Consider the following 21,055-nt stretch of genomic DNA (forward strand, 5'->3'; position numbering starts at 1 on the left):
TTTAGAAATGAGGGCACTGGTTGTGCTTTGATAGAAGGAAAATTTCCTGTTTTTTATTTATTAAAATTATTTTTGCCAGTAGTCGGCTTTATTTGCCAGTATGAGGGGAAATACATGCGAGAAAGGAACCGAGGACAGGAGTCGAAGTCGGGATGGACTCATCGTGGTCTACAGCCTCTGTACGCGGGCAGTGCTCGCTAACCGCGGTGTTTTTCAAAGCCAAATTTGCCCGCTGAGCTCACCAGTCTGATTCTCATTCCTCATCTTTTCACTCGCGTTTGCGACTCTGCATTGTTGGTCGCAATCTTTGAACTGTGAAACTCTCTTTTTAGGTAATGCGATTAATCTGCATTACGTAATATTGACACGTTGATCCTTTTAAAATAATAGCGTGGTTAACATGTTAAAAGCCCCCTGAATTCACAATAACACCATCATGGTGCATGCATATGGTCAGTAATAAAGCTGGACAAAACAATGCAATGCTTATTGCAAACACAGTATAGGCATGTTTTATCTTTTGAAGATTTTAAAACATTGATTCATGTTCTCGGACAGTAGAACAGCAAAAATAATGTTAAAAAAAACAGTAATTTTAAGCCCCACTTGCCTTCTAATTACATATCCACTAAACGTCAAGTGGTTCAAAAAGGCCGTCAAATAAATAAATAATGCAGGTTTTGCATGTTTACACAAAAATGTCTGTTTGATTTGATTTTGAAGGCAATTGTTCAGGACAGAGGCTCATTGTCTGCGGTTAATGTGTTCAGTCTTTGTTTATGACTTTTCCAACTGTGCCTGGGGGAAGACATAGTTGTGCAGCTGCTGACATCTCCCCGATGTTTACAGTTGGAGACATTTTTTTTGCTCTTCCTTTTGAGTTTGCAGCATGAAGTACTTTATTACGTTTTGCTGACAACAGCTGTTCAATTATGCCCTCAGAGCACAAATACTGATGAACACGGCTAGAAATCCAAAACAGTGTGATGTAATGAAAGTTCGGGTGAAATTACAGTGGCTCTTCAAAGTCCCTTTTTAAATGACAAGGTTTAGTGATATGAAAAACCAGAGCTCTGTGAATGTAAAGCAGTCTAATCTGACATGGAATAAAATTCTTGATCTAATACCTTGTTGAAGTACATTTTGATTCGTTTATAGCATTCCGTGTTGTTTAGTGGAAATATTTTTCAAACCTACCTTGCAAAGCCTCTCCAAATCTGTCTCTTGTCCAAAGCCATCTTTATCAGAGCATAAAAAATCCATTAGATTTAATTCTGGACTTTGTCTAGACCATTCCATTTTTGTCTTGTGAAGCCATTCTTCAGTTAGTTTGGGCGTAGTTAGGCTTTATTTCATGTAGAAGCCGTTTTCTGTAAAGTTAAACTCCAACCCTAAAGTTCTGACTGGTATTTGGAACAGTTTACAAAATAATTTCATTCACACACACCCCCACACACACACATGCAAAAAAATCCACAGTATGTTTTATTCAACATGTAGGTGTGGTATTGTTTCCAAACACCGTTAGAAATTGTGGCCCATTATTCAAGGTTTGCTTTTATTAAACCATAGAACATCTGGCACAAGGTTTGTGGAAATGTTTGTATTGTTTCCCTGACTGGTACCTTTAAACTACTCTTTCTTAACTATTGCTTAGGATAAGAGATGCAACACAACAAATGAAATAGAAACACTACAGGGTGAGCTGAGATTTATTTCACATTAAACAGATTCATCAGGCAGATTCGAACTCTTAAAGTTGACATGTAAACTCTGCATAATTTATTTAAAAAATATATATCCACACATGCCCTCATGTTTAATAATATTCATATTCATTAAAAAGGCTTTAATTTGTGCTTTTCACTAACTTACGATAGAAGAGACGGACATTGACAGCAGCTTTTATGCAGTCCTGTTGAATCTGATTGAATGGCTTTCAGAGTCGTGTTGTCCGGTCGTGCATTAGATTCATTACTTCCAGGTGTGGCTCTTCCTTCCCCCTGCGCTCTGTGCCAATGCTGCCCCAGATAACAGTGACTGAACAGTAAGGACGCATCTTCTCAAGTATAAAACATCTTAAGACAGTAAGACTTTTCTTAGAAGCACAAGCACATGAACTAATAACTTATCTCTAATAAAATATCCCAGCAGTGTCAAACTGCTGCTATTAAATTAGCTCTGGTAATGTTATCAGAAAATACAGACTATAGGACAGGCTCCTTTTTTTTTAAGTTGAAGCTTGCTTTTCTCGGACGAGGAATTGCTGAATGTCTCTTTGCAGCTCGTTGTTGCGTCTCTGGGCCTCGTCTCTGCTGCGTTCTGCATTCTTCAAGCAGATCTCTAGAGCAGCCACACGGCGGCGCTCTTCCTCCAGAGCAGCCTGGAGCTCCGCCACAGCGTCCTTCAGCTCCTTGTTCTGCTGTTCCATCCTGCAGGAATCCAAGAGAGAGTGTGTTCAGATGGGAAGTAGGAATGTGGGAATGCTCTTGTTTTACATTAAGAAAGTTCTAACTATAAGCTGAACTTACGTTTTAGCAAGCTGTTCAAGGTCATCCTTCTGTTCAGGCTTGCTGTTGACCTGCCGCACCGCTCTGTTCGCCATCAGGCTGTCCACGCTCTTTTGGTGAGTCAGCACCCGCGCAGGCTGAAGGCTGCTCTCAGGTTTCTGGGGGGCGGCGGTGGAAGAAGAACTCGTGTTGTCGCTTCCCCTTCGCTCTGTTAACCTGCTCCCATCCTCCTGGATGCTCATCTGAGTAACTCCAAAAAACGACCCCGAAGTCCGCAGGTCCAGGATTTTGAAAATGTCCTCAGACAAAGTTCCACTCTTCTCCTCGCCGCTCTCATGGATGCGGCTCCACCTATTGAGGGCGTCCGCCTTGGCTGCCATCCCAGTGAGGGGGCAGTTGAAGGTGGGCAGGGTTTGGGTGCGCTTGCGGGGACTGCCGGACCAGTCGTCCGCGCCGGGAGACGTTGGGTCCTGGAGGACCGGCATGTGGAGGAAGTCGCTTCTTAGTGGACCTGGACTGTCGGTGTCCTCTTCCTCCTCTGGAGACTCAGACAAAGACGCATCTCCCAGCTGAGCAAAACAGATAAAGTTAGCTTGAACCACATATGGTGAATAAATTAGACATTTTGGAATGGAGGAAGAGAAATTTTCATGTGGTTCATCGTCATGAATAGTTGGCTGGACAGCGAGCTTTATTTTAATCCAAACATAAACAGCATTATGAGTTTTCTTTGTTTTGACATGCAGCAGTGATGAAAGGTAAATATCTCCAGAAAAGCCGTTTTTTTTATCTTCGTCCTGAACTCAGGCCTCTACAACAGCTTATTAGGGACATTGTAGTTAGAGAAAAAGGGAGAAATTTTGGGATTCATCTCAGAAATTTTGTAGAAAAACATGAGCTCAAAAAGTGGTACATTTGCCACAAAACAAAAAAAAAACAACTCAGAATAAATTTTGGCTCTGGTGGCCAAAATCAGCAAAAACAGTATTTCTTTCCACACTCAACCTTATCGAATTAACAAGGCATCACAATTTCAACAGAACAAGACTTCACAACCCACTGATGGCACCTTTTAAATTTCGTTGTCCTTGTGACAATGACAAGTTTATCTCATCTTATCTTATCTTAACATCTACCGATTCTACCCTCGGGGTGCAGGTACCTTAAGAGGTGCAGCAAGAAGCCCGATTTCCCTCAGTAATAAAATCCATCAATAACAGATCCGGCTGAAAGCGATTTGCATGTTTTAAATGTGATGGTTGGAAGGTGATGATGCAACCTGTATTAGGCAAGGCTAGTTCATACCTCGGCAGACTCCCAGCCCACAAAGCTCCGAGGGGCATTCTTCTGACTGTCAGCCTTGTTTGAAGGGGAAGCAGGAAGAACGTCTTTGGAGACAGGAAACAGAGTTTCGTGCTGCTTGATCATCACTCTCATCAAGTTCTGGATCTGAGGAGTTGCTGTGAAGAAAATCAGATAAATGCAACAAACTGTCTTCTGAGTGTTGTCTCATCAAACTTTTGAGAACATCGTTGTTCCCCGGGCGGACGCAAGGTTAAATGGGACCTCAAGCAGAATTAGATTTGGGGCCCCATCTTGCTGTCAGGAGCATCAACACCTCTAACAGCGTCTAAAGACAGATTTAGTGGAATCTGAAGAGGGCGTGGAGTTTATTATCGTGCGTTCACACCAATAACCTATCACGCCACGCTAGATGCTCAAAACGTGCCACGGCAGCCCTCGACGCGCCTCCACAAAGACTTTGAATGTAAACCAGATGCACCTGACACTCCAAACACGTTTGGTGTAAGCGCACACCAAACGTGTGCATTTGTGAACACACCAGATTGTTTCTATGGTGACACACCAATTAAAATATATATATATATATATATATATATATATATATATATATATATAATATATTGTACTTTGCACTGTGTTAAAACTCAAACATTCGTGGGAGGCCCCTGATGTTTTGAGGGAACCTTAGCACCGGCTTAGCTCACTTGTGGCTGCTGGTAATGTTTTTATGTTACAAGTTAACATAAACCAAAGTTGTTGTTGTTGTTCTTATTTTGTTTCCCCAAAGAGCCAGAATTATTTTAGGGGCTTCTACATAACATTTGCAGAGGTTACAACAGTTTAAAGCCAAAACACCAATAAGTAACTTCAATGCTGGATTACAGTGACAAGATCTGTGAGAACGTAAGAGAGGCCGGTGAGTTTTCAGATGCTCTCACCCTTCATGACAGTCATCGGATCTTCTAGCTGAGGTTTGAGCAGGTTGATTCCCATCACAGTTGCCAGGTTCTCCACGTTCATCTTATTCACATCGGAGTGTTGCTGCACCTGAAATAAAAACCTGACAAGGAAGGATTGTGTCAGGCCTTTAACATGTCCGGATTACACAGGAAAACTATTCACATCCCCTCAACCTTCTCACATGTTACCATATCACAAATGTGAGTCGCAAAGTGCATAATTCTGAGGAGATTAACGCACAGTTAGGTTATGAAGCCAGACCTTCAGTCAACTGAGAATCAGATGCTCCCCATTCAATCTGACTGAGGTTTAATGTGCAAATATGCAGGTCACTAGAAAATTCAACCTGGAAGCTGAAACCACAATTATGTTCTGTGTTGGGTTGATTCCATCCCTTAAAATGCCAATAAAATCAATGAAGCTTGCATATAACTGGACAAGAATGTGAAAAGTTCAATGGGTGTGAATACTAGTGCGTGGCAGCTGTTTTTACCCATCTGGTGGTTGGGTCACGATTGCAGATGTGAATTATGGCTACAATCTGGTACAACGTCTCAAATTGTGGCATTTATGTTTGAGTTGTGCATTGTCCCTTTTCAAATCAAATTTCTAATTGTCATTACTACTATTACTCACCGGCAGACATAACTGAGAATGTTGTAGTTGGCTCTGGGGAGAAGAGCTACTTGTTTCTCCAGCTTCTCCCAGCCCTGCAGGGACATAAGAGCCACAGGTCAAAGCTTGTTTCAAATATTTAAGGCTGAATTTGTTCACTGTCGCAGCAGCACACCTCTTTGCTCCTTATATTCAGCAAGTTAGTGCAGTCCAAGAAGTCCTGGTACTGAGACCATGGCACCACAGGTTCAGGCAGCTCGCGCAGGTACAGTTTGAGCAGCGACGCCACCGTGTGGACATCTGTGTCACTGTGGAAACAACATTCAGTGAGCGTGATCTCTAAGTGTTATTGTCTATTTAAACAATCCAGCATTATAAAAAAGTAAGTATTGTTGGATATTTTTATGTTATTGTGGATTTCAAATGCCTTCTCAAGACCTTTAGTCACACAAAAGTTAAACATGTTTGGAAACTTTTAAGCAAGCATTGTTAAAATGAGGATGTAATGGAAGCATTGTTAAAATGTAGATTTTTCACGCAAATTTATTTCAACATGACAAAACACTGTCATGGTAACAGAAAAACCCCCATAAAATACATGGTGTCAGAAGTGACACCGCTTACTCAACAAAAGCAGTAAAATCTTAATTAAAATAGGATGCTGTATTTACCTGGGGCTCTGAGCTTTGATTAAAGCTGTTTTTTCAGGTTTGAACACAATGGTTACCAGCTGTCAACTTTATTACTGCCTACCAATCAGAGAAAGGTTTTATGATCATAGGCAATTAATTCAAAACCCATCATTCCACAGTGAAATAATTCACAATGGGGACTCATTTCAGATTATTACCTAATCTGACTGGATCGCAAAACAGTTTAAACTCTCCTAGACTCTGCAGTCATCAATTAAGTTCCGTTAAAGTTCCTGACAGAGCAACTGGAAAACTGCTGGACGTGTTCGGAAACATTCTGGAAGAGAGACTTTTCTTTTTTCAAAATGAATATGGCACCAGAACTGCTACAAAGCTCCATCTAAATTCATTAAAAAAAACTGAGTGACAAGATTAGAGCAACCCAAGCACATGATATTACACCCACAGAAAAACACAGTAGATGATGATGCAGGACTGTTTTGCAGTAAAATGACCTTTTGCTATAGATGACTTTGCATTTTACTGGATGATGGCTGTACTTTGGGTTATGTTTTTACACACTGTGTATCTATTTTGGCTTCCTCTTTGCGTCCTAAATAATACCAGTGTGTTAAAAAATAGAACCTGGTAAAGACCACATCATTTTCTCGCCTCCTGTTGCTAAAAAGAAAATGCCACAGTGATTCCCTTTGACTCGACCTGTTTTATTGGTGGTTTTAGGACTTTTGACCCTGGCTGCAGCTTTTGACCCTGACATACATGAGACTGCAGGCAGAACGTTGGGGATAAGCGGACTTTCTGACAGACTCAACATCACAAGTTGCTCTGACAGCACCGTAGACTAGAACAGGATGTGGTCTCGCCCTCAGCTCAGAGAACTCCGAAATCTTTCAGTCTCTCTCTACTTCTCTCTCTTCTCCCCTTGTTTTTTTTTTTTGTCTCTTCTTCATGAAACTCTAATGCTGTTGTCTCCTTTTAAGGCAGTGGTTTTCTTCATAGATTTTCTACGCAGGGTAGACCTAGGCATGCTACAGAACTTTCCGGCGTACCTGCGGTCACAACCGCGTTCTTTTCCCTAGAAGTTCTGACAACATTCTGAATATGTCTATGAAATAAGTGAGTCGCCAGCACATTACCTCGGAAAGGAAGGCCTTTCTCCTGCGTCGAAGGCATCTCTAAACTGTCTGACGGCGTTGTCCTGACCGGGAAGGCGGAAGATTCCCTCCTCTTCCAGCCCGTGCTCTATGATGAACTCCGCACACTTCTGTACCAGTATTGGTACCGTGTGAGGTCCGAAGCGCTGCTCGTACGTTAAAGTGTCAATGAGGCTCTTTCCGAACACTGTTGGAGAGGGAGCACAGGTCAGAGTTCATCAATCAACAAGGACGAGAGTGGGCAAAACTAGCACGAAAGATGAAAACCACTGCTTAGAACTCAAAAGTCCATTCCACATCCTATTGATCCCTGTGATGTATGGAAAACGTAAAAATATTGGAAGGTGTCCCATATGGTCCATCTAGCGTAGCGTTTACATCAAACCAGCAGTCCAACACGCTATTGTGATGGTGAATGACAGTTGTTATTTTAAGCTCAAGCTTACTTGAGTTTAAAATATCAAGTCAGTTATATTTACTGTATATATATCTGCAAAATATTTTTACTCCTCTGCCTTCTTCCAGTGCTTCTATTGCTTCTATTGCCATCTGAAGAAACGCATCGTTCCGATCAAAAACAACCAATCAGAGCCAGGAGGAGGGTCTAATCTCTGTCAGTCACTCTTGTGTACCATTAGTTCAACGTGCTAATGGTGGAGAAACAACCTATAATTACAGGAAAACTCTTTATCCGCTGTTATTGGTGGCCATGCTAGCTAGCATTAGCATTCATTGCAGGCTATGTTGTGGTGAACTAGCTATAAAGCTTTGGAACGTGACGTCACTACTCTAGACGTAGGGAGATGAGCGCCATCTTCAGGGGCCATAAACATAACTGACAAAAACGACTGTCTTACAGATATTTTGAATCTAAGTCACTTAAAATTAATTAGCAATAGTTCGAACTTGCTGTGTTATTGGATGTAATGTCCGCTCACACGACCGAAACGGTAAAAAGATGGAAAACGGATTTTAGTTTCACTGTTTTCCTGCCTGTAAACAACGTGAGGAGGCTAAGCTGTCGGAGCTAAACTGTCGAAGCTAACGAAAAGGAGACCAATGGCCCAGGTATCAGCGGTGAGACGTCCTGATTTTACGTTCTCCAACATCCCAAGATATCTACAAGTTTGCTCCAGACATGTCCATTCTGGTGAGTGTCTAAATTCGCTTTGTTGGTGTTGTCATAATTTTTTGCTATGATTTTGTCCCAGTCTACTCATGTTCAATTTATGTTGAGTTCATTTAAGTGGGTCCACCTTGTTTAGGTCGAGCTTATATTTTTATGTAACATAGTCTGAGTTTTGTCAGTGAACATCGAGGTTATTCCATTATTGTGAAGTAAACTATTTTACTAGTGTTGTCAAATTTACAGTATTAATATTGACGTGTGTTTTGATATGTCCTCTTCAAGGCAAACCGTTGTATGAAATGGATCAGCTCAATCCAGACTGAATCTGGGTCACTGCGAGGTAAACGCCACAACATCGGACCGACATGCGCGTCAATTAAAGAGGCGATACAGCAAGACCATGGTGGATCAACAAGTTACAGAGACTGTTTTCATTATTTACCCCAGAAGAGGTAAATAATGAAAACACAGCGGAGGTTGTAGAAGAGGAGCGAGTTGGAGAGGCTGAGGAGGAAACCTCAGGAGAGGAGCTCAGCAAGGCTGCACACTCTGAAGAGGAACATGAACCAAGGTCAGAGTAAACAATAAAGGTAAAAGTTATGAACTAGATCTCACTTTAAGGAAACATTTGTTGTATTTAACATATTTCAGGTAAAAAGTGAACAGGTAATGAAATAGATCCTGTCCTAGAATTTTATGTAATTGAACATTACAGGTAACACATGTGATGATCATCTGATGTAATACATTTTATGAACATTTTTAAAAATATTTTTAAAGTATAAAATTAGTTAAAACATAAAAAAGGGGTCAAAATGTAATAAAGATGAGTGTGCTTCATCTATACAGTCTAGTAGAATAATTTCACACTGATTTTGAGTTAATGGGGCAACGATTTGGAAGCTGCTGAAGAAAACATTATTTAATATTAAAATTATTTAAAATATTGAATATGACTTAAAATTTTAGTAGAGGATAGTGTGACAGTAATAGCATGAATTATCACTTTTTTGTATCAGTAGGTCAACAGGAGTGTTTGGTTCGGAAATGGACGGTCCCTATGTGAACCTCCGAGCGCTTGAGGAGGGAGCGGTAGAGAACAGCTGGCCGGAATCAGCGTTCATAAATCGGATTGACCTTGAGCTAAACGCCCCTTACTCCGCAGAGCGCGGATATCCAATATCCAACTTGAAAAAAATTTCACTGCGCTCGGTATCACAATGAAAACGCCGGAATAAAGTTTGTTTTGGTCTGTGGCCTTTAAAGACGGCGCCGAGCGACTGCGCGACACGTAAACGTACGCAGTGACGTTGGTTTCAAAGCTCTATAGTGTAGCAGATTCTGATTGGCTGTCTCTGACTGAGCAGTGTATTTCTGCAGATGGCAATAGGACTACTGGGAGGAGGAAGAGAAACTTTATTTATTTATTTTTTACAGATTATCTGACTCATACTGTCACATTATAGTGACAGTTTTAACACATATGTTAAAGTCTCAGCTTTGTAATCTAGAAAGGGGCAAATACTTTAATATAACTGCATTGAGTTATAGCATGTGACTCTCATGGGTGTTTTTGTCCACTCTATTTTTTCAGCACTTCCCCTTATTGTTGTGAATGTAGACAAGAAAACGGTTATTTTTAAAAGCACAGCGTATCTGCCTTTTGTAAAGACACTGGGAGTCCAGCTGTTGTTGGTGGAGGCTAACAGGTAGGAAAGCCTGCGTCACGGAGGCGTAGAGGGGATTTGGAGTCCATTTTATCGTTGTGCCCACTGGCTACGCCCACACTACTCTTTATTTTAAGCATTTAGCCAGAATTAAGATTTTGATTGCCTTCATAAAAGCGGTTCCTCGTTTTAGTTATGTTTTCTGTATTTTCAAGCTGCTCCTAATTCAGTCAGTCTTTTTGCTGCCTCGTTGACGTAGCTGACGGGAGATTTTAGATGTGTAAAATTTTGAAAAAAATCCCAAAAAACAATTTTATACTAATTTTAATAAAACTTGTGGACGCTCAATCAGATTGGATCTGCCTCCCTCAGTCTTTTACAGCATCCAACAGGTTTTACATTCACCACTGCTCTGTATTAAACTTCATTCCTCCATCAGAGTGTGCAGTATTAGTGTTCAGCAGCAACATGTTATATTAGATATCATCAGAGAGCGTCGTCTTCTACACATTTGCACCGCCTCTCTGAAGGCCTGTGGTAAACCTCAAATAGGACAATAACTCAATGCAATCTGCTGGGTTTTCTTAGGTAGAAAACTTTATAAAGTAATTTGAATAATAGACTGAGCTTAATGCACCGTTTGATAACTAAGACTAATTGGAAAGTATGTGTGACAGAACTGAAAATGTCTTTTACAAAATGCCTTGATTTGACATTTGTTGTTAATTAGCGCTACATAAACAAACCAAACCAAATTTCTTAATTACCGCATGTACTTACAGATAAGAGTTTTTTGAAGTTCTTGACTTGTAATTGTTGTGTTCACCTCTTTGGTTTGTTATTTGATGCTACTTTGTTACAAAATCCGGTGCAACCACTAGCTAATTATTTAGTAGCTAGAACCCACCTGTGTTTGTGTAAACCTCTACAAATCCAGCTGTACTCTAAAAGGAAAACTTGCAGAATGGAAAATAGAACTATGAAAACTCTGACCTTCAACACTGACTCAAATTAGCAAGTGAATGTCACGAGCTTACTCAACAAACAGCTCTTTGTTTCCTATAACAACATATCACTCCATTTCTAAATGTGGTGGAGCCTTTAAATACAAGAGAATGGTGTCGTTAGCCTCTCTGCATGAAATGTCACATTTCTAATTACCTAGCGGAAGCTGTCAGCGTTGCTTATCACAATGAAGAATGTACACAAACATTATCTATTGTTCAAAAACTCTCAGAGTTAATGTTAGAGGGTTAGTTTGTTCTTTTTTGAGCAAACTTCTGTGAAGTAATTATCTGTGCCTGTTGTGAACAATTTTATAGAAGTGAGTTTGTAGAAGGAAGGAGAAATTAACATGAGCATAGGCTAATACCAGTTTAAGCTAATGCTTCACTGGCAACGGTAGCTCACCCTTGTTGTGTTTGTCGGTGCCTATTTTAGCCAAACAACATTGCCAACATGTGAAATTGTGTGTGCTGGAGCCGTTATGGGGTTTCTGTCACTGTTTTTCTGAATTAGCTCATCAGAGAAGCTAACTGCAGTCAAATCCCTGTAGCTGCTGTTGACCTGCTGAACAGCCACATGTCATCTTCACAGTAAAATAGTTCACCTGTAGTTTAGCGATGAGGGAAACAGTTATTTTGGTTAGCATGTTTGCAGTTTGGAACTATTTAAAATAAAATTTAAAAAAACATCATAGCTGTTGAATTTTTATATATATATATATATATATATATATATATATATATATATATATATATATATATATATATATATATATAATTTTTTTCCCATGGTGCCCTGGGCACTGCATGGCCACCCCTTGGGGGCGCCACTGTTTCCAAATGGCTAGATATAAATGAAGGTTATATTTGTGTCTTCAGCTCTTTCATGGGTCGTGCAGAGAATGTAAGCAGGCAATGAATGAGATGCTGAACAGCTGGAACATTTTCAAAGAGTGAGTCCACATTATTTTATGTGTATGGACTGATGTGTGCAGATGTTCATCAGATCATCACCAAGTGTCAAAGGCAGGATTTTGACTCAGACCCAGTAACGGCAAATATTCAGCTCTTTAGACGAGAGTCTTGGGCAAAATAAGTCATGACTTTGACACCCTGTGCTGAATTTGATAAAAGTTGAGCAAAGGTTTAGATCGTCTTCAATCAAAGTTTTTTTTCCCCTCCTTTATTAAATATATCTTTGAAAATCAAAAGGTTTTGAGTGAGAGCTTTGGAAGCTAAGGCTTTCTCACGGTGATCTCTTAATCCCTGATGAACAGACCTGTAAAGTTGTGACCTTTCCTTGTTCTGTTGGTGTCATGGCAACAATCGCAATCAGGATGTGATGACAGCACAGCGCAGTTATCGTTCCTGCGCCATCAGATAGATTGTGTTTCATCTGATTTTACACTTCACTCCCTAGCTCTACGCTAACATAAGTTCTAGTTTTTATTGCAATCTCACTTTGAGAGAACTGAGTTCTGATAGCTACTTTGCAGAACGCCTCTTTGAAAACAAATAGAAATAATCTTTCCCAGATACATGCTGGCAGGCAAAACAGGCCAGTCATCCACAAAAATAAAAAATGCAGCAATGCATAAAAAAACATGGACATAAAAACATGTGGAAAGAAAAAATAAGGCAGCATATATACTTGTGTTAGAAACTTAGAAAGTAAAAAGTTAATGAATTTATGGAGTGTTTAGTGTATAATATCCATTAATTAAAACCAAAATAAATAAACATCATAGAAAGCCAGAGTACATATATTATAATTAATGCATCATATTTATATGTATTCATTTTTAGCAGCTGTAGCAATAATTGTTACTTTTTTTTTGCTTTAAATGAAAGAACCAAGATCATATTGTACATTTTTGATTTCAATTTTTGCCAATGTTGAGAAATCCGTATATTTTAGTTGTAACACAATGAGAGTCTAAGGCACCAAAATCAGAGTAACACAATATAACTGTTGAGCTGCCTGTAAACACTATGATGCCCTCTGTGACCTCTGGTGCCCTTTCGGGATTCGTCAGCTCCGTCCAAAACCCGACTCAGCAAAAAAAAAGGCGATGTCTCAATCTGACTACTCCTTCCAGTTTCTTAACTCGATGGCCGTTTTCTGAGCAAGTGCTTGAGCGTTGAGTCGCTTCAGAAAGCCAAAGATTTCCACCGACCTGCACTCGTCGGCATTCCGATGACTCGGCGCAGCGTTCGGACCCAGTCGTCCAGATCGCTTTGGGAGCTGGCCATGAGGACGTACGGACACCGCTCTCTGTCTCCGGTCGAATCTGAAACATTTCAATCATTTTTTTCCCCTCGTGAGCAATTTTGCAGATGTTGCAGTCGGGCGGAGGGTTTTTCTTAATGATGTAAAAAGTATTGCGACAAAATTTGCCTCCCAAATTTCTTAGCACGGCAACGAAAACATTCTCCGTCGGGGTTTATTAAACGCTTACGTGGTGTGATCTCAAAGAGGTACTTTCCAGCGTCATCTGAACTTGGTGTGAGTTCGTTGACTTTACTGAAGCGCAGCTGGATGACTCCCTGTAGGCCAGAAAGAAGAGTCCAAGCAAAGTAGAAATGATATTTAAAAAATCCTGGTATTTCAGCCTCATATTTACATTACACATGAAAGGAGATGTTTATATTTTGAGCACACTTTCTCAGCTTCCTACAGCATAAACGTCTGATTTCAGATACAGCTGTTAGCAGCAGAGACAGAGAAAGTTAAAAGCAAGCTTGTGAGTTTTTGATGCAACTATTAGTGGCTGTGGTTTCATACAACTCGTCCACGTCTACCCAGCACACCATCAACTGCATGATTACACGGTCAGGAATACACAAAGTCAAAGTCAAGCATCAGTAATTTGTGTGCAGGAAGCATGTTAAGGCAGCTGAAAATGTTTGTGGTGTTGATTGGAAATGATTAAAAGTACATCTCAAACACAGCTAAACTCAACAGAAGAAACTGCTAAATGCTTAAAAAGTTTATTTGCATTCTACTTGACAATTACAAAAATATTCTATTGATATTCTAATATTTTTGGCTCTGGTGAAGGTTCGGGACTGCCACCCACCTGCACAGTGGTCTCTTTGTCATCTTTGTGGTAGGTCAGAGTGCTTCCTCTTAGCACGAAGTAGCGCTGCTGCCAGTTCTTCACCAACGACCTCTGTTGCTTCTTGAGCCAGCCGGCCTTCAGGGGGATCTCCATGGACCTGGGGGAGCACGGCGAGCCCGACCCGGGGGTCCCCTCTCCGGGAATCACGCTCTTGGATCGGGCTGCCGCGACACCACAAGAAAGCGCTCAGTGAAGGTGTTACCAGCCTGCCGTGCAAACCTCCGCCACCCCCCCGCCCTCCACACTGCGAAATACTATCAAAACACCGGGGGGGCATTCAGCTGCGCCGCCGGCACTTCCTCTTCTCTTGTATGAATATGCATCAGCGCTGACTGACTACAACCTATTTCTGCTCAGTCGAAGCTGAAAGGAAGCTGCTGATGCCGTTAGCTGAGCTGTTTCCTGTTGAGGGCTGCGCGAGAACCGCTTTGATTGCTCTGTAGAAACAAGTGGCGACCGGAAAAAAGCAAGTGAGAGGTCAGACCGTCAGCCCTGACCGCGCTGTCGTCGTTGCACATCAAGCCTGATGTATTAACACTTCACTATGATTAGCATTTTAAGAGCATGAACCTTCCAGGAAAAGTTAAAGAGTTCTATGATTTAAGAAGCCTTTATCTGGAGGTTTATAGCAAGAGTGTCCAAAGTGCGGCTCAGGGGCCATCAGCATCGGCCCTTCATCACAATTCAAAAATGGTGAAAATTTGCCAGGCAGTTGGATGCAGAAACACATTTAAAAACTATTTCCACTGATGCCAGGCAACTTTTTTTATTTAAAGTTACAATTTAAAGTCTTAAAATGGTGAAATGCACTTTTAAAAGAAAATCTTTCCAAGTATTTTTCGGTGTAGTTTCTTGTGGAAATAAGCGCCTTGAATAAGAGAAATAATCTTCCAATAGAACAAGCACTTTTTCATCAATATTAAGGAATTATTGACATAAAACAAACTCCTATATCTTGCTGAATAGTTACAAGTTAGTTTTGTCTTAATTCAAGTGCAGTAAGATAGTTGCACTAGAAATTCAGAAGAAAAAAAAAGACTCAGTTGCAATTTGTGATTTTGCAGAGTGTAAAGTGCGACACAAATTATTTATCCAAGATTTTGCTTTGAATTGAATCTGTCTGAACAGTAAAAGGGGCAACAAGCAACCAAAATTGCAGACTTGGGCTCGGTCATTTAATACACTTGGCAAAATAAAGCAAGAGTGAGACATTCCCTGTTCTAATTACTGGAAACCAGTTTACAATATGGTTTACAGTTTAATCTGACAAACCTGCAAGACGCTTTTTTTACGTTTTAAATCCACAATTATTTACAGATCCCTTGTTGACGTAAATCTTCCTTATTTCACTGAAATATTGTGTGCTTACTTTATGGCTGAACAGATGAAAGAAAAATTATATAAAATTGTTTTGGCTATTATAATTAAAAGTAAAAGTAGAAAAAAAATTCTGTGGCCCCCGCTATACTTTCAACTTGACATCAACAAACGTTTGGACCCGGCTGGTTTAAAGGGACAGTGGAGAGGAAGTGGGGGAATTGTACGTGCTAGAAGAAGGCACGGTTGGTTGGAGACGGCCTGAATAACACCCAGGGTGGTGGGAGCATGGAGATAACGGAGTCAGACTGAGCCAGATTCCCTCAGTTCTTCTCAAAGCCACCGTGTCTTCTTCTTAAGCAAGATGACAAGAGGAGAAGAAGAAGAAATAGGGCGGCTCAGGGGTAAACAGGAAGTTGTAACGTCCCTGCCGGAGGCTCGCTCTACGCTTTGAAGGTCTCCACCTCCGAGCCTGAGAGCCTTTGGTCTGACTTGAACAGCGCTGGGACCAAACCATGACCCCACACACACCCTGGCTTCAAACTGGACCCGCTGTGTCACGGCGGCCTTGACATCATCACTTTGACCTCTAAGACAAACATGGGAGCCCATTAAAGGGGCAGCATTGTGTCACAAAATGCCATTTTATAGCACAATCAAGTGACTGTTAACTTTGGTTGTTAAAAAGAATTTAATATATATCAAATATGACTTAAAAGAAGTTAGACTTTTGTAATTTAATACTTTGAAATTGGGCCTCTGTCACTTTAAAAACTCCTGCCTTCAGGAAGTCATCACAACATGGCTCCTCTGTTTAGCCTGTAACAATGTCTTTACCGTCATCAGTGTATAAAGTTCATTTGAGCAGTTTGCTGATCTGGAGCTTTGAGGTGGACAGCGAATATGGATGCATGTAAACATGATTGTAAACACTTCACAATTGGGGGTAAATATCTTTTTGGAGTGAGAAAGTACAGATTGTGCTGTTCATTTAGATTCCTATTTCTGTGTATGTAAACGTGGGTAGCACCAATATGAACATTTGGACTGATATCGATATACAACATAACTGATACATGCATAAATTGCAGATAAACGTTTCGCTGCCATTCGACACCTGGAAATAAATAAACACACCGCTGACTTCCACATGGCTTCGCTGCTTCAGTTAAACTACCCACAATCCTGTGCTGCATCGACATCCTTATCACATGACCAACCTCCTCCGCTTCCCCTTCAAAAACAAAAGGCAACAAGACGGGGAATAAATATTGGTTATTAATATCAGCCCAGCTTTATTTATCAGACCGACACCAACGTGTTCATTAATGACTAATATCGTTGTCATTGATACCGATGTTAGTGCCAATACATCATCCATCCCTAATTTAAACTATCTGTGCTTTATGGAGGATCAAGCATTTCAGTATATGACTTTAATTTGCTGTTGCAGACAAAAAAACAAAACACATCTGTTCTCAGTGTCTCAGCTGTTTTCTGTTTCCTAAACTTCTAAAGGTGTCCCGGCCCCTGGCTCTACTCAAACCACCCTATCTGTCTGTGGTAAGCACATATGGCAGGAGAAAGGAACACAGGACACTGAATGTTGCATTTCAAAAGCCGAAGTTATCAGACTACTTCCTGTTTATCAGATATCAGCTGCAGGAACTTCACCAAGCAAAAGTAATCCCACCCCTTCAACGGTTTCAGATTTTGACACTTTAACACATCGATGTATTTAATAGGGGTTAAATTACACAAAGCAACATGTACATAATGTAATGTTGAGAGAACAATATAAGGTTTTCTGTTTTTATTACAAATAAAAATGTAAAATGTTGGCATGAATAGCCACTATGAATAAAATGCTGCATTGAGCATATCGGAACCAGGTTGGTACATAAATGCTCAATAGTTCATAATCTGTCTTAATGCAGATCATGAACTAACAGATATGTTTTAATACAGATTATGAACTAATTGTAGGTCTGTACTTCGACCATATTAGCGCATGAAAATATTTTTTTTTTTCTGCGCTGCGTGTGTAGAGTCTAGAACCTTCAGCCCAGACTCGTGCAGTGAAAGCTGTTTATTGAGCTCTGTGCATCTTCCTCTAATCTTGACCCTTAGTAAATACATAAATAAGTAAAAGCCACAAAGTTGTGTTTTGAGCAGACCAGCCTGTTGTTGTGTTCTCTACTTGGCTTGTGGCAATCTGCAGACAGGACTTCCTTCCACTTTCTGTCAGCAGTAGAGTTTTCTGTTTGTTTTTGTATAATGCAGGAGGCAACTGTGTGGATTGCTCAGCTAGTAGTTTTTCCTTTCCACAAATTACCTTAATATTCCCTCTTCTATCCATTAATTATTCTTATTTAGATATATCAGCAGGAATATAAGAGAAAAGCACACAAAATTTATTCGGTAAAGGGGTTTTAATACTTTTGGAAAACCCCGTAGCAAAAAAAACGATAATTTAAATCTGGGGTATGTAACTTATAAAAAAAATGTTTAAAAAAATATATTTGTTAAAGCTGCCACTGTCATGACCAGTGATGGCATACAGTAGTTACTTTGAAAAAGTAACTCAGTTAGATTACTGACTACTTGATTTGGAAAGTAACTGTTACATTAAAAGTAACTTTATTAGTTACTTTCAGCAGCTGCTAACAACAACGCTGTGAAAATTACATTGATCTTTGCCAATACTTAATTGTAAGCTATTTTATAATGGTAACATCAACAAAGTGTCTCCACTGATAAGGTTGAACTGAAGGGGAGATTTTTTAATGCTTACAGTACAAAAAAAAAAACTGTTAGTAATTTGTGCATGTTTTTGTGTGTTTCACTATTGTCTGGAAAACTCTAAGAAGGATTTAAACAGCCCCTGCGCTGTTCATATTAGTCTCCATGTTTCCAATGTTCTGGATAGCTCGACATAATTGACAGGTAATATATTAACTTGACATTAACAAACACAGCGGGACGGATCATCCGGGAAATGATGGACAGGGAGAGCCTGACTAAAACTAACTGGAGGTCAGACACATTCTGGGGTTTCTGTCTGCTTATTTCCAAGCCCAAATGAGCAACTTCACGTTCAAAAACGAGCCCAAAAAGCTCAACTCGCGACTCATTAAATTTGCAAGCGACTTTTAAAAAAAAGAAGCTTATAATAATCAGACTTGGCGACAGAAACTCAAAATAGTTCCTGTTTTTCTACCAACAAAATGCGCGGTAACGCGTTACAAAGTTTGTAACGCGTTACTGACATCACTGGTCATGACAGTGTAACATGAGACAAATAATCTGTGAAAGAAAACTGAGCTCCTCTAGCTCGGTCAGAAACAACCAATCAGACAGGAGGAGAGTCTTAGTGATGTCAATCGTCCTCATGTACAGGCTGCTCACACTCCCTCTTTCTCTGTGCTACGCTACAGCTAGTTCCCAAACAGAGCCTGTCATGAATTCTAAGGCCATTCAGCATGGCCGCTGAGGATGATGAATAAATGGTTTCCTGTAACATTCAGTTGTTTGTTTTCCATTAGCATATTTAGCAGTAGGTACGTGAATGAGAAATGCATTTCATTTAATCAAAAACAACCAATCAGAGCAAGGAGGAGGGTCTTAGCGCTGTCAATCACTGCTATGCTCATCCCATCTGGCTTGGTCTGTGCTAAGCTACAACTGGTACAACACAACATAGTGCTAAGGCTAGTTAGCATGACCAGTGATGACAGTGTATAACTGTTTTCCATTAACAGTAAGTTGTAACATTAGCACATTTAGCAGCAGGTGCTCTAGGTTGATTGATTGATTGATTGATTGATTAGCTCTGATCGGTGCATTTCTTCAGACGATAACAGTAGCATTAGGAGGAGGAGGAGCTCGATTTTGTCTCAGATTATCTTGAACTGCTGTGCTGTCATGATATGACAGTTTATACGTAAAAAAACGACTTTTTTTATTTTTATTATAAACACTACGTAGTCTACAGTACTTAGTCTACCTGCAAGTGGATGTTGCAAAACGTCAAAGTATTCACTGAATAGTTCCTGCAACGCTGAATGAAATCATCAGGAAATCCTGTGTCAGGTTTGCAACAGTCCCTCCCAAAGGTCTGAACTTGACCTCTCAGATCCGCATGAAGGGACATTATGTAGCATGATTGTACAAATACGCTCAGACACACACACACAGGTTTCATTTCTAACTGTATAAGGAAACGGTATAGACTTCCATTCATTTGTGCAACACCTAGACTTGCTACATACCCTAAACTCAACCTGTCATCCCAAAAACAATATTCCACTGTATCAACAGAAGGACTGGATGAAAGCATCCTTTGAACCTGTGTATGTAAGTGATTGCTAAGAGGTCCTAAAGAGGCAACATAAACAAGTGTCAGTCAGTACACACACACCACTCTAAGCTCATACATACAGGTAGGTAGAGCTACTTTTGCAGAAACTGCGCTCTTGCATCAGTTTCCTGCTGATAGCCTGCATTGGTGAACTTCTAAGTCAACAAATCAGACACCCGTCACGGTCTGATGAAAACAAGTTGACTGTCATGAGCATTTAAGAATCGTATTCCTCAATAAAGTGAAAGAGTTAAGACCACGACACGGTTGGCAGTGGAAGTTACTGGAAGTTAGACAAAGTGAACAGGAATGAGAGCAGCTACTTCCTTCCACTGTGCCGAACATCCAGTTGGGGCTGATTGTAAAACCCGATTAGCGAGAAGGCAGAAACGCCTCCGCTTCAGGACCTCCGCTTGTGTGGATGCTGCAACCGCCGTGTCGTGAGAGGAACTAAGGCAAGCTACCTCACTGAGTTCTCCCTGTGCAAACACAGCTCAGTGTGGTATCAGTGACTCTGAAATATTCGCGCACACAGTTCTGCAAAAACACACAAACGTGGAAATGGTGAACCGCTTGCAAAAGCACTTTTAATAGTCCCACACGTCCAAAACAGAGAACGGTAGAAAATGGATAACAGTGATTTGCGTTGCAGGTAAGGCTCCAAAAGCAAATCTGGTTATCATCGGCGTACACAGCTCAACCACGGAAACAAACCCACATTGAGAACACTGGAGGCACACTCCGGCGGTCGTTTTTTTTTTTTTTATCTCTACCTCTCTCACACGCACATGTCATATTTGTGTGACAAATCCCAAAAGCTTAAAGACAACAGAGAAGCAAGTAAAGAAGAACCTTTCTTTGTTTTGTTTTTTCCGTCTCTAGATGACAGCATCTGCTCAACGTGCCCATAGTGTGTGTGAAACATGCAGAGGAAGCTTCGCATCCCGTCTGATAGAAGGCGACGCCGGCCAGCCTTACCTATCCGAGCCGTCTCGGTCTTGAAGGTGCTGAAGTCCCAGTTCCGAGGTAGTTTCAGAGACATTCTCCAACGGCACAGGTAAGGTGCTTAAGTTCCCACATGCACCTTTTTGCTAAAACACGCACACACACACACGCCACACACACTCGCTCTCGCACGCACACATTAAAACACGCAAACTGATGATAATGCAGATCACACTTCCTGTTTCCTGTGATAATTGCTCTGGGGTTTTTTCTTCTTCTTTTCCTCCAGGTAGAAGTTTGTAACTCATCCCTTC

The 21,055-nt window shown here is 40.7% G+C and overlaps 1 protein-coding gene across 1 annotated transcript; it reads right to left on the minus strand.

The window, feature by feature from the left end:
• Window positions 1-1,694: 1,694 nt before the first annotated feature.
• Window positions 1,695-21,032, minus strand: arhgap25 (Rho GTPase activating protein 25). Its single transcript, XM_023342837.1, has 11 exons — window positions 20,775-21,032; window positions 14,078-14,280; window positions 13,457-13,544; window positions 13,175-13,288; window positions 7,180-7,384; window positions 5,566-5,698; window positions 5,412-5,485; window positions 4,754-4,875; window positions 3,816-3,970; window positions 2,532-3,079; window positions 1,695-2,432 (listed from the first exon to the last, which is right to left on the minus strand). Exons 1-11 carry the CDS (start codon window positions 20,836-20,838, stop codon window positions 2,231-2,233), a joined length of 1,908 nt encoding a protein of 635 aa, XP_023198605.1. The 5' UTR covers window positions 20,839-21,032; the 3' UTR covers window positions 1,695-2,230.
• Window positions 21,033-21,055: the final 23 nt, after the last annotated feature.

Source organism: Xiphophorus maculatus, chromosome 11 (assembly GCF_002775205.1).
Source record: "Xiphophorus maculatus strain JP 163 A chromosome 11, X_maculatus-5.0-male, whole genome shotgun sequence".
NCBI lineage: Eukaryota > Metazoa > Chordata > Actinopteri > Cyprinodontiformes > Poeciliidae > Xiphophorus > Xiphophorus maculatus.